This window comes from Malurus melanocephalus, unplaced genomic scaffold (genome assembly GCF_030028575.1).
Source record: "Malurus melanocephalus ecotype Western Australia unplaced genomic scaffold, MMel_1.1 scaffold_61, whole genome shotgun sequence".
Lineage (NCBI taxonomy): Eukaryota > Metazoa > Chordata > Aves > Passeriformes > Maluridae > Malurus > Malurus melanocephalus.
The window spans coordinates 111,062-125,247 of record NW_026623293.1 but is presented as its reverse complement, the minus strand read 5'-3'; the positions used below and the strand labels follow the sequence as shown (position 1 = coordinate 125,247).

The 14,186-nt window shown below is 36.0% G+C and overlaps 1 protein-coding gene across 1 annotated transcript in view; it reads right to left on the bottom strand.

The window, feature by feature from the left end:
• NALCN (sodium leak channel, non-selective) overlaps window positions 1-14,186 on the bottom strand; it is a 210,442-nt gene that overhangs the window by 184,950 nt on the left and 11,306 nt on the right. The window contains exons 3-5 of the mRNA XM_057366171.1: window positions 7,925-8,008; window positions 6,674-6,813; window positions 5,754-5,882 (exon numbers count right to left, since the gene is read on the bottom strand). Of these exons, the coding sequence (XP_057222154.1) occupies window positions 5,754-5,882; window positions 6,674-6,813; window positions 7,925-8,008 (353 nt within the window). The remainder of the gene's footprint in view (window positions 1-5,753; window positions 5,883-6,673; window positions 6,814-7,924; window positions 8,009-14,186) is intronic.

Sequence of the window (14,186 nt, the reverse complement as noted above, 5' to 3'; positions counted from 1 at the left end):
ATGAAATACATCATTCATGGAAACAGATCTGAAACATCATAGAAACAGATCTCCTTTAAAATTTTTTTCTCAATATTCCTTATAAATGCTTGCACGTCTAGAAGTGACTCTATTGAACAGCATTTAATGGTTAAGTCACATGTACTGCTCAGGGACAACTGCTATCTAAACTGTGAATGTCAGGATATCCACAGCCTTCTTTATTAGTTGCCTGACTTCCTCTTGCAACATAATGATCAGAAATTTTCCAGCTTCCTTTWTATTTAAGAAATCAAACACTACCTGATCACCCACCAGGTAGACTCAGTGGAGATCACTCTTGGGATTCTGTTTTTCTGGGGATGTCTGTTCTTCCCCTTAATTTTGTGATACACTGGAGGATGTTATGACTTCTGGTATCCTGGCCTGCTGCAGATTTCCTGTGGAAAGCTCAATACTCACCAGGCCTTATTTCTGTACAGTGATTATCAGGTAAAATTCTTGTGGCTGAGTATAAAATTTTCCCAACAGCAAAGAGGAGACTAGGTAGTTATGTTACTCACATTCTTGTATACACAGTGAGCCAACTTCCCAATAATCCATAAAATCCTCTCCATCTTATTCAAAAGTTTTATTTCCCTCAAAAAAATCCCATAAAGTTTGACAGGCTGAGAAGAAATTCAATCAAYTTCAATGTCTACACTGAGAGAATTATGTAAACCTAAATGATTCCAAATCTTAATGCAGACAAGTATATGTCATTACTGAGCCACCAGGAGCTGAGGTAATTGAGTTCTCATCACTATATCCTAGACAATCATTAAAAGGTCACCTTTTTGTTTAAAACATAGCTAGGTAAACAAAAACACTGTAAAATCTGTGTTAAACGAATCAACAGTGTAATTATTTTGGACAGCTATCTGTATAACAATTTCAATAAAAAACTAGCATTACTGCTCAGAAATCTCATGTCCCCTGGAAGTGATGAGAGCCCAACTCCTGAAGTCTCCTTCTCCTTGGACACTCGTACTGGTCAGCACATCAGCACTCTTTTCCACTCTTTTGACAGGATTCCATTTAAACTGAACTGCTTCCCTTTTTGACCGATGCTGTATTTTAATTGGTTCTGTTTGGGGTCTGGCCTGGAATCAGGCCTGGAAAAGTAAGGTTTTTTCCATTTCCCTTGTCCCTGAGAAGTTTATACTAGAGATATGATACCAGTAAGAGAGGTTGTGAATAAATCTCAAAGCCAATATTAAAGCAGTTCTGGTTGTTTACTGAAATCAATAAATTATTGTGATTTGTTAAAGAAGTCCTGTTTCATTGATTTTTCAAGCTTTGAATTTGATTTCTTCCTTTTCTCAGGAAYGTGATTACTCATTGTTGTTTCCCACTGCTGATGTAAGACAGTATCTCAAATTCCTTTTGTCCTTTTTAATTGTATTTCCTCTATTAGATATTGTGAACTTTCAGCTCCAGAGTCTTTGAAGCTGTTTTCTGACATTTTCAAGGCCTATCCATAGACAGATGGAAAGATGACCAGGAACCTCTTAGATCTTTCCATTACTCAATAATTATTTTTCTTATCTGTTTTCCTGGGCATCTCCTGCTTCAAACAAGAAACCTTACAAAGAAGGATTTTAAATTGCCATGGTGACAAGGCAGATGGGTCTACAGAAATATTCAGCCTATACCTTATTGAAAGTGTTAAAAAATGCCTTAAAGAATGACTTTGGGAAAAGAAATAGGTAAGTATTACAATTTATGGCAGTTAGCCATACTAGTTTTTCCTCTTTTGATGAGGCTTCCTTTCCCCCAGGTCCAGTGCAGACTGAGATACACAAGAGGAAAATTTATTGTTGTGGAATAAATATAAAAYGATCATGTGCTTTGGAATCATTCTTGTGCTATCAAACATTTATTGGGAATAAAAATAAAGAAAGCACTAAATAGTTAATGTGTGAGGATATATAAAATATTCTAATAGTCACAGCAGTAGTTTGGAAAAATTTTCTCTCTTGTCCTTGTGGAAGTACCTTTTGTGTACTACAGGTATGTATACTGCATACTCACCAGGAGTAAATTACAGTAGATCAGGGAACACAAATAATATTATTCATCTCTTTGAAATTAATCTCAGGTTTAACAAAAAGAACAACCTGCTTATACTGTCCAGATTTATCATGATAATTGGATTATATATAAATTGCATTCCAACCATACCATCTTATGAGTAACTAAARAATATCCATACCAAAGAAATCCATGTATATACCACTTGTTGACAGAAGAAGATATAGCAATYGGAGAAATCAGGAAAAAGCTGTTACAGCATAATTGAAAAAAGGTAAGTCATGATCACGAAGGAATAATGAGTAATAAAATGGTCTAGGAAGAAGACAATGTTCTCTATAGGGAAGACAGTTGTAAGAACGAAGGTAAAAAGGACTTATCGCCATGCAACAACAAACTTTTCAGCCTTTATAAGGAAGTCAGATTCTGCTGATTTCTCAGACAGAATGCAAACTCAGACTGTGGTTAGCTCACTTCAGTACTTCTGTTTGTCAGAGTTAACATCAGAAAATGACTGAGGAGGTGGAGAGATAGGAGGTCAGACAGTGTGGGCATTGAGAAGGATGGAAAGATAAAAGAACTTACAGCAGTCAAAGAGGGAATAAGTGTCTGATGAAGATGTCCTTTCAAATATAAAAGAATAGAGTGATTTTAAGACCATTTTCAAACGACACTTGACTCTSTCATAATAATAATAATTCACAAGGCAGTATACTTAAAAAGAGCAATATTTCTAAAATGTCAGAAATAAATGAAGTCTTGACCACAAAAGGAAGATTTTACCCTTGCTGCTTGCCATGGAATTCTGCATAATAAGAGGGAAATKACCTAAAATTAAAGTTCTCACCGGTGGCCACTAATTAGATGCTTTTCATATTTCTAATCTTGACATGGGAACCCGGGCTCTGGTTTGCAGAAATACTGAAAATTTACAGCTRTGGCTCATTAAAGACTCTAAAGTTACTTAAGGACAAGTACAGCCAACTTTGGCCACTTTCCACTGCCTGGAACTGAGCCATCTGAAACAGAGACACAGACAGACAGACTCAACCTCTGAGAGAAATGTTTAATCCTCATTATAAAGCTGAGAAACTGGACCTCAAAGTAAAATTTGGCAAGGCAATTTTCACGCTTCTGTGCTCTATTACACCCCAGCTAATAAACTTCCCTGGATTCAGAAGTGCAATGTCCCCTTTTTTCTAACTATATTTTGGACAATATATGTCCATATTGTCCTCTTTTTGCACCAGAGCTGTTATTTCTTCCTTTATGTAYATTTTCCTAGCCCATGGTAGGAATTATAAATTCTGCAGCTAACTCCAGGAAGGTCAGCCCTGGCCTAGATGAACAAAGCACACCCTAACTCCACCCTGAGCTTCCRCACTGCATTCCTCAAAACTTTAAAAGTATCAAATAGGTGTAAGTCTTCACAATATATAATGAAGAATATTACAGACAAGAAGCGGACATCAGTGTTTTCAGAGTAGGAATGAGCAGCACACCAAAACTGAGGTATAAGACCACATATCGAGCAACAAAGAAACAAGTATGTTGTTCATCATTCTTCTGATGATTCATCAGAATAAGTAGGAGAGCACCTCCAGGGAAAAAAAAAGTGGTGTCCAGTGTATCTGTTGTCATCATACATAATCACAGCAGCCATTTAAAATCATAAATATGGTCTAGAGATGGCAATAGTAATTAACTGCTTGCTGAAKGTGCCTATCCCAGGTACTTTAAAAGTAACTTAAATTAGATTTCTAATATTTATACAGCTAAAAAAATATATACTTGGTGATACTGAAAGMAAAAGGAGTTTAGGCTAGATGTTCAACCCAACCTCAAGTCTAAAATTCTCTTAGTTATACACACTCGACTTTTCCAATTTTAACCCGATTTAGGCAGGTTTTAAATTTTATTTTATATACTGGATATTTGTCCCTTTTAAAGTCTTCCTGTAASCCAGCCTTTCAAAAACCTAAAATAGAGGGGTTTCTGTATATAATTATTATTTTTTAATAATAATGCCATATTCAGACAGCAACCCACTACATGCAGAAAAAAACAGCCAAAATTTTACAGGCAGCCTTAGAGCTATAAACTTAAATTTCCATATGACAAACATTATGTCACATTTCATCTTTTTTTTCTGATTTCAAGGAAAAGTGGTATTCAGTAACACAAGCAATTACATGATGCCCAATATTTCTGTGTTGTGTATTTCACTTTTTGTTTTTCCAAACAACAGTATCTAACTCAGAGTATTACAGACCTTCTCATCAACACAARCAATTTTTTTATGAAGAATTTTTTCCCATGTCTATGGGAAACTGTCAAAAAATCTGTCCTATAAAGATTTTCTCTTAAAAAAGAAAGGAAACGTAAGAATGAAAGAACTCACATGCATAAAGTATATGAAGATCAGCTCCATATTTTACTATATTATTGGTTAAATACTTAAGAAAATGTCCTGAAGTAATTTTTAGATTTTTTTTACAAAACAACTTATTTTAATATTTGGTTTAACAAATTCTCAAATAATTATATAATCTTTTTTGTATCTGCCACTGCTAATTTTTATTTGATAGTTTTTAGGTTCCAGTTTAGAAAAAGCTTAAATACAGAATTTTGCAATCATGAGACCTTTTATTCAGCCCAGTAGCAGAGTAAATGGTGTTTTGYTTTCTTACAATGCTTACTCGATTAATTTTATGTTCTGACAAATTCAATGCAGGAATAAAAGGATCTAATTTTGACTAAAACAAAGGCCACAACTCCAGAGCCAACATTTTGCTATCCAACGGAACAGGGACCAAAAAAGAAATAAATGTAACAGACTCTCACAATCTAACGGTACTCCAGGACACAGTCAAGCCCTCAATTCAACAGGACCTGTAGGCATATTAGCTGTGATTTTATGAGCCATCCCAGTGAAAAGGGGCTATTTTGTACTTCAAGGTAATCTTGTGGTTAAGCACATGTTGAATCAAAAATGTGATGTATACTCAATTATCAGTGTAAAATATTTATCACCAGTATTTTGCAAAGRCTGGGAAAAAAAAGGTCTTTGAAACTGAGCATCAGGTCCCAGCAAACTCTTAATTCAGAAAGGGCCRGAGATASTGGAGAAGGTTTCCYAGAGAGGTGGTAGATGTCCCATCCCTGGAAACACAAGGTCAGGTTGGACAGGGGCTCTGAGCAACCTGCTCTAGTTGAAKATGTCCTTGCTCATTGCAGGGAGGTTGGACGAGATGACCTTTAAAGGTCCCTTCCAGCCCAAACTATTCTATGATTCTAGGGGTTCTTTAGGTCTGGCCCCATAAAAAGACATTCTAGGAAAAGACAGAAGAGCGCAAAAGCTGATGAATCATCAGTTACCCAGATCAGCCACAAGTGGCAATGCTCCTCCCAAAGTCCCCTCTGCTTTTCTGTTCTCTCACCTCCCTGCCCCATCCTACATACACAGTCATCAGCCCCCTAAGTCAGACTGTAGCCAATGTCACAAATTKCAATCTCTCTGTCGCAGTTAGAACTTGTATTTTTCATAATTCTTAATATTTTTGTTTCACCAATTAGCCTTAGCGTATTTTGCTGGACTGCTTTTGATCTATTAAGTCCATTTTATATCTACTGATGCCAACTAAAATAACAATAAGCATATGCAATGAAAGAACACATCAGGCCTGAACGGGCGAACTCACCCTGGCTGCGTGTCATCAGTCACACAATGGTATGTGAAAGTTCCAAACATCTGCACTCCCAGGATCCCATACAGGAGAAGAAAGAATAGAAGGAAAATTGAAACGCTCCATATTTGCTCTCCAGAACGCCTGGCAAAAACATAAAGAGGTCACTGAAAGCACAGGCAATGTGAAGCCTCCTCTGAAAAGCTCTAGAATAAAAAATATCCTCAATGTAAAAGAAAGCAGTATTTCATCCTGCAGAAAACTGTTCTCTCACACTGTGCATAAATAGAAAAGGAGGCTGTGATTTCTTTTAAACCCTTAAGAGTTAGGGTAGTTAAACCAGTTGCAAACTGGAAAGGGTGGTACAAAAATACCCAAATAAAATGCATAAAATCTGGCTTTTGTAAAATAGTATTTAATGACTTTATACAGACAAGATACAGTGATGAAATAAACTTGATACTGAATAAAGACCAAAAAACTCTTTCACATTACCAGGTGATGTTTTTTTTGCCATTACATGCTGTACCAAGCATACGTACAAGTGTTTATTTGCATCTCTGTACACACACCAATACATGCACACTCATAACGAGAATGGTTAGGACATGAGCTCATGCACTGYTATTTACATATGTTACCCTACTAAGGGTATTCACCTTGATTATTAAATGGCCATATGAATGGAGGAGAATTTACTGCCATCAGCTGAAAAATACTGTAAAATTTATTTAAATATTTTAAAGTTCTGATTATTTTCTATAAAACTTGACAATTCCTTGAATATGGAAAATAGAAAGATTTTTTTGACCAGAACTAAAACTCAGGAGGAAAACACCCATTAAGCATGAAGGATCATTGACTGACTGCATAGTCAATCTTCTTAGTCAAAACTGAATAATTTCTGTTACTTTTCAGACAACGGCCTTACTTACTTCAAAATATTTGTTATCCTAGTTCTTGGCAGCTCAAAACGAAAATATATCCGGAATGCTCGAATCATAATGAGTGGTCGTGGAATCCGTAACATGCCCCAAGGAGACATTTGGTCAACTATTTCAGCTATTTCAAACACCTACAAAGAAAAGAATCAGTAGTTTATCTTGATGACCCTGTCCTGCACCTGTGTTCACTTACGGAACTTTTAAAAGAAAAAAATACTATATATGTTTTTCATTTTCAATCTCCTCTTGGTTTATTTTACAGTTTATTTCAACCACGATTTTTTAAAAGAAAAGTTTTGTAAGTACTTTAATCCACTWCTAAATTATCTTAACGAAATTCAAGAAACATACTCTGCCCATGTTCATAATATTTGAGGCTCAAACAATGCGAGAGGACTGTGCAAGCTGCCTGTTTCTGGGCTACCCCACAAAATACTGAGAAAATGGAGGGGGAACCTGCCAATGCATAAACCGGGTAATGTACAGTGCTTGTCTGTAATGATCAACCTTCATTCTGTATGTGTACAAGGTGTACCAAAGTCTCTCCAGAGTAAAAGGCAGAAAATTACAATGTGTCTTAACTTAATAAGAAATGTACAATTGCCTAATAGCAATCACAGGAGAACCTTTACAATTCATATGTTATTGCAGGCTCAATGCCAAGAGTTTTCAACCTGTTCGTACATAGAAAACTGGCTAAGGTTAAGGAATGATTGATTTGCAAGACACAGTTTGACCTATACCTTAACACTGTAATTTTCTGCAGTATGTCCACGTTCTCTTCTTTATAAAAAAGTTATCAAACTATTTTCAAATGTGGGGTTTTTTTTCCATTGTGTTTTAACTTGAATTTTGGAAAATGTTTTGTTAGGTGTGAGTGATATTGCATGAAACCACTCCACTGACTATATCATTACACCTACAGCATGGTAAACACCTACTACTGGAATAATTCTTCCTTTAGGTGCCTGAGCTAGTCACCATGGCATCCTAATAGACTCACTAGGAGAAAATGAGCACAACTGTCATGTGGAGTAAGAGACAAATGTCTCTCTGAAGATCCTTTTTTCTCCCTTTGACTGCACAGGGTTTATGTTAACGAATTTCATATTAAACAAGAAAAAATAATCAAAACAAATTCTAYTACTAATGTAGATATGCTGCACTCACATTTCTTTGATTGTGACATGTATTTTTCACAATTAAGGAATTATTCATTGTGAAAGGAAGTGAAATGATTACCTGCAAAACCAGTGACACCCAAAGACAAAAGACCATGAATCCATCAAACACACACCAACGGTCCTTTACATAGGAGCTGTCACCCTACAAGAAAGAAAAGACAAGAGGTTAATTGTTGTTTTACTGTCAGAATTTACAAATATAAGGAAAAGCTCTTGGAACGAGAAGAAGCACTTTTAAAAGGCCACTTTTGAAAGACTMCAAAAGCCTAGTATCTGGTTTAGAATATACTGGAAACATATACACATCTTCTGGGTGAATAAATGCTAACTTCATTCTTGTGCAGTACTTCTAAATTGTTGTCAAAAAGAACTTACAAAGACTTGGCTGTAAATCAAAAAACACACAAAAAATGAACACTGGACTTACTTTTCCATTGTACTGCCTGTTACAAAACACAGTAAGCTAAAAATGCTAGCAATCTAGTATTGTGCCATTCAATAATTTCAGTACTGTTGAAGAGCTTCATAAGTTTTCAATMATTTTCCATGCTCTGGAGAAGCATGGCTATTTCAAAAACATTTGATAGTAGCCACTGCAACATCTGAGCATAGTTTTGGTGACAGTCCAATCCAGTGATCACTCTAAAAAGGCAGCATAGAGAATTCATCAGTTTCCTCTATACTACACGTCTCAGCCTCTGTTCCAGTTCACATGTTTCAATGTCCTTACATTTCACACCATTTCTGACAAGATGCAACACAGGTCCTCTACTGCAAGCTATAAAAACACTTCTTTCTTGGGCTGCTAATGCCTGACACTTTACTTGAAACACTGAACTGAAAAATATCTACATTTATTAGATAGATCACACCTGAGTATTAGTTTTGTCTATCTCATGGAGCACAGAGGAAGTTGGGGAACATGTAGAGAGCTAAAGCTTGTTGAAAGGGAAACTAGATAAAAATACACCTAAGGAAAGTAGATATCCCATTCATGTAGAAATATATTTAGAGACAATGACAATGCATCTCAGGGCACAAAATCACTCCTTTTCAAATTAAATTTCTCACAAAAGATTTTAATGCAGCCTTCCCTGCCWAATACAGTCTTTGGGTCCTCCTCTGTTAAGTGATCTTCCAGGTACAAATGGTAATGTTTGACATCCACTTTTCACAGGTATATTGGGGAAAGAATTACTGTCATGTCTCAAGAATCTTGACACCATTATTTGACTTTGGCCTATTATCTGATTCCTGGCTTTATAAACATTTTTCCTTATCTTGGTTATAGTTACTTCAATATTTGTTTTTAAAAGTCTCAGCATTGTGATTGATTCTAAAAGCACAGGCAAGTTCTGTTTTAATCTAATATTTTCAATGATGTACTGATTTACCATTCCTCGCAGTATGTGACAAAATGATATACTGTGTAAATAGAGACAAAACATGTTTTAAAAATTTATTTCTGTTGCAAAAATTCTTCAGGGCAGAAGTGAACTGGTAGGATATCAGGAAAATCTGTGAGTGATTTTCAAATAAGAAATAAGGACAGAGAACTTTGGAACTATTTTCAAATAAGGATTTTCTGACATATAAGAATGTTAAAATTCTCAAATCAAGAATAAAGAGGAGGAAGCCTGCAAATCAGGGAAGCAGCAGAACARGAACTTTTGCATCATATTTTTAGCCTATCCCTCCTGAAGAAAGTAGACTTAGTTACCAGGTAAACTTTGAGCTAATCTGTAACACTTCACTCAGGGTTGAAAGAACTCAGCTATTTAGTGAGTTATGTTCAGCTGAGCTATTTGTAGTAATATGTAACTTAACATAATAGTAATATATWATTATGTTATGCTAAGATATTATGTTCAGCACCTATGAAGCAGAAATGTTATTTCTTTACAGATCAGCTACTTGTCAGATCAGCTACTCACACTTTAAATCTCTTACTCTGGAACAAATCTCCACTGAGATTTGCTATCAACATGCAACTTGAGTCCTTCAATTGTGGCTCTGAACAAAAATGCTGATTGGTCTTTCTCTCGCTGAAGGACTCCTTGAAAATTACCTTTCTTCTCTTAAGCACCCTTTGTCTAAACAAGAAGTTTTCCCTGAATTGTGCTCTACAGATTTGAGCATGAACCTGTCCAGAAGTTTCTGTATTCACCCTCCTCCGAATAACTCACCAAGTTCTCAATGAAAGCCAAACCTCTTTTTGGAAACTGCTATTTCTCCCCACAATAGGTGTGGTATGATTGAAGCAGCTTTGCTGCTTTCTCCTTATAAAGGAAGATGTCATGACCCTTTCCAGTCTTCTCACTAGTTAGTGTCCTGCTCCACCTCACTTCTCTCATTGTCACACCAGGCCGGCTTCCACATCTACACCCTCCCAGTAAGGGAGGCTATCAGTAGATCACTCACAGAAACTCACAGAAACCTGAATTACATCTGAAGAAAATACTCTTTTTAAGGGAGGTCCTGGCCCTTTCCACTCTGCATGCAGAGAGGTTTTGGCTAAATGCTATTAATGTTTRTCATTTGTGTGGCAATGGATGCAGTAGGGAATCTTTAGTGCTTCTATACTGTGCATTGACATAATAGATGTTAGTTGCTATTGGAAGCATTTTTAAGGCCAGACCACATTATGCTTAATGCAAAAATCAGAATATAGGTGCTACTTCCATGAAAAATCTAATTCTCGCTAAATACAKGCCAGAACTTATATATTAAGAGTAATAAACAGTGAGTTTCATTCACGTTTGAAAAAATTGTTGGGCTGAAATACCACRTTCCTGGCAGACTGTTCTTAGACTTGGAGAGGAATAAGGATAAATGACATTTAAATACTTCAAGTGACATGTCACCTAAAAGAGCTGAAGTATTGCAATGTGTTAAYGCTACGCACTTTTTTCATCATGTCTGCTGAAATCTGAGAATTACTGATGAAGTTTCATTTTTTCTGAATGCACTATTTCAGAACATGAAGGATTAGTACTGTAGACAAGAAACCTTGTGCAGAGACTAATCAAAACCTCTTAAAGTCATTAAAGTTGCTGTCTTCCTACTGTCTGCAGTGGATAGTGGATTCTTGATGTGCACAGCAAGTCCTGAAAGCTTCCCCAGCAACATGATTTACAGACTATCTAGACAACAAAATCGTTTGCCACTCTTTCAAAATAAAGCCCACCAAAATGTCAGAAGATACACTTTCTCAATTATGCTGAGCACATTAAAGATATAACACCTRTTGCCAGTATTAGGTGCCCCGAACAATCATTATACAAGTTCACAGGGAAAAAAAGATAAAATTAAGACCTAATGCATTGAAAATGTGAGTCAGTACAAAATACAGAGTGAACCACAGACAGTAACACCTGGGGCAGTCACTCTATGAGAGCCATTACAGTTTAACTTATACYAGAAGGGAAGATTAGACAGACTGCAATTCTTTAATAAATGCTTATTTCATTATCAACCTTGCTGAAAACAAAATACTCTATGAAATTATCATCCAAATTGCATAAAGCAATCTGCTTGAAGATTGATTATGTCCACTAATTTTCTCAAGCAATTTCAGTATCTCACTGGTAAGATAGACAGCTTAGCTAGATAGGATAGACATGCCCTAGGTCATTTCTGCCCTGCTTGCCTCTTAACACCTCAGGAACACCTTGGGATGAACACCAAATCTCTACAAATGAATAGGCTCCTCTGCCTCACTGTTTGCCTTCAGCAATTTCTGTTTCTTTCACCCCTGACTACAACCTGTTCTCTCAACCTTTCCCTCCTTCCTCTTTCCAGCTGCCTCTGTCTGAAAGCTAAATAAAAGAAGTAATACGATATCTTCTTTAAACAATCACATTTACCATCATATGGAAAGAAGTCCTGTAGTGTTGGGTCTTTCTTTAGAACTTTAGTCTCTCACTTTTCCTCGCAGGCTCTGACAGACAGGATAGCTAAAAGAATGCAAAGAGACCAGCAACCTCAGTAACAACTGTGTCATTCTGTCATGGTCACTGGATCCTGCATGTGCTGGTAGTGGTAAACAAAGCACATCAACAACTTTGGCACACCCTTTAGAGCATCCYGTGGGCGACTTTGTGTAGCACTGCAAACAAGCACACAGGTGTAAAAGCTGAMATATATGGAGATTTTAGGAGCAGCAAAAAAGGCACAGGAAGAAATGGAAAGAATGGAGGGAATCAGAATTTGGGAGTATATATTWTTTCCTCCAGATGCAATACTCATTATAATGGAGAAAAAGCAAGCTGGAAGGGAGAGCATAGCTGAGTTAGGGGAACTAACCTAACCTCCTTCCCCTCCCTATTCCCTGAGTCCACACAAACACTGCTGTGTGGGACACAAAATTAAATCAGAGGTCAAGGGAGTCCCTCACCTAACCACGCTCTCCTTGCATATGCAGATACATATACACACACACAGATGGTATCCATTTTCTACCTGGTCACAGAGGATGCAGACATTGCTTATGCATCTGGACCAACAGCAAACTTTCACTATTTCCTTAAAAATCTTTAAATCAGTTTACAGTCTGCTTAGTAGTGGAATGATATAGGCAGTCCAGTCCAGCCCAGCCCCCTACCTCACAAACACTTTCAATATTTTACTCACACAGTAAAAACAATGAAGAGATGTAGCCTAATCTAGTCTCAATTCTCCTCTTCCACCCCCCAAAATAAAACTATTTCACTAATGTTCTCATGTATCAAACCTTAGCAGGAAACAAAGGAAATTGTGAATTGCTTAGTTAAGACCATGCCAATAACTAAAGAAAAACTTTCGTTATTTTAAACTGGGTGGTCATCTCAAAGCCCTCTAAAAGAATGATAGGATCACTTCAAAATAAACCAACATATATTTTCTTTAAAAGTCTGCATTGGGGAAAAAAAGAAACAATGTATGTGTTTGGGGATGACACAGATTCTCATTTTCTTTATGTCTTCTTTATTGTAAAGTATCTTCATTCATAATAAAGGAACTTACTCAAAACACATTCACATAACAGCAATTGATTTGAAATAGCAAATGGAATTAGAATTTCTGTGTAAAACTTAACTCTGAATGGCTACAAATGGGTGTRATATCACTTTATTAAACAAGTTTAACTTGCAACTACTCATGCATTGTACTGATCTGCTCCAATAGCAGATGCTTTAAGTAACACATCACATACTTCATAATTTATCTTTTCCCTAACATATAATGTAATATTGAGACTAATCTTATAATCTATGCTAGAAAAACGTTGAAAAATCATTAGATATTACAGCACAAAAAACAAAATTAACCTATTTTGAATTAACAAAACGAAACACAGCTTTTGTTGATCCTTTGTATTAGAGTGATGCCACACATGCTACTGACATACAACACATATAGCTCCAATTGATGATTACAAAATAAACCCTTCTAATCACTAAAGCACCACTACTTCATCCATTGCAATCATCACAAAATTAGATTTTGAACTAAWTTTTTTTGAGATTTTCAGATCATTTTAGGAAACACCTGTAAAGATATGAGGCTATTTCATTCACTAAAGGACAGTCTCAAACCTATTTTAAGGTATACCAGATTTTTGTTCATTTATGTAATTAACTTCACAAAATTTAATATTTCATGGCATAATAGGAGGGTATTAAGCTAATCATATTCACCATTTCATATGCGGTTTCTAACCCCAAAAAAACCCAAACAACCAAACATCAAAAAGCCTGAAAAGGAAGAAACAATTCCAACTGTGAAGCAAAAATCAAGATTTTCAGACAGACAAACAAGGACCATTTTACTTGCTAAAAATCCTGCAACAATATTTTCTGTAAAATAAAGGGATGGGTTAATTAGTAAGAGTTAAAAACCAGTCTTTTAAACCAAAACTGTAAGGTTAAACAAACAAACCAACCCTACAAAACAAACCAAAAGAAAATCATACAAAAAAAACCCAAACCAGAAATAAACATCAAAGTGTTACACGACTCCTTCATCAAGTACAAAAGCATGAAAAGGAATAACTATTTCTGCAAAACAATGGAAAGGAATGTCCCAACACACCATCTGTGTCACCCACAATATTGTAGAGCATCTCAGTAATTTGGTAATTAGCATTATAAAAAGCTGAAGAATACATTTTATACTATAGAGACCAGGAAAAGTTTATTGAAACTAAAATCCTAGTATAGCTGTAAGAAAGCCATATTTATATTATTGGTGGAAAACACAATACTCTGAAAACCAATTTTACATTTAGCTTACTCCCTTAAAAATCCCACACAAATCTCCTAATTGTCATGAAAATACAG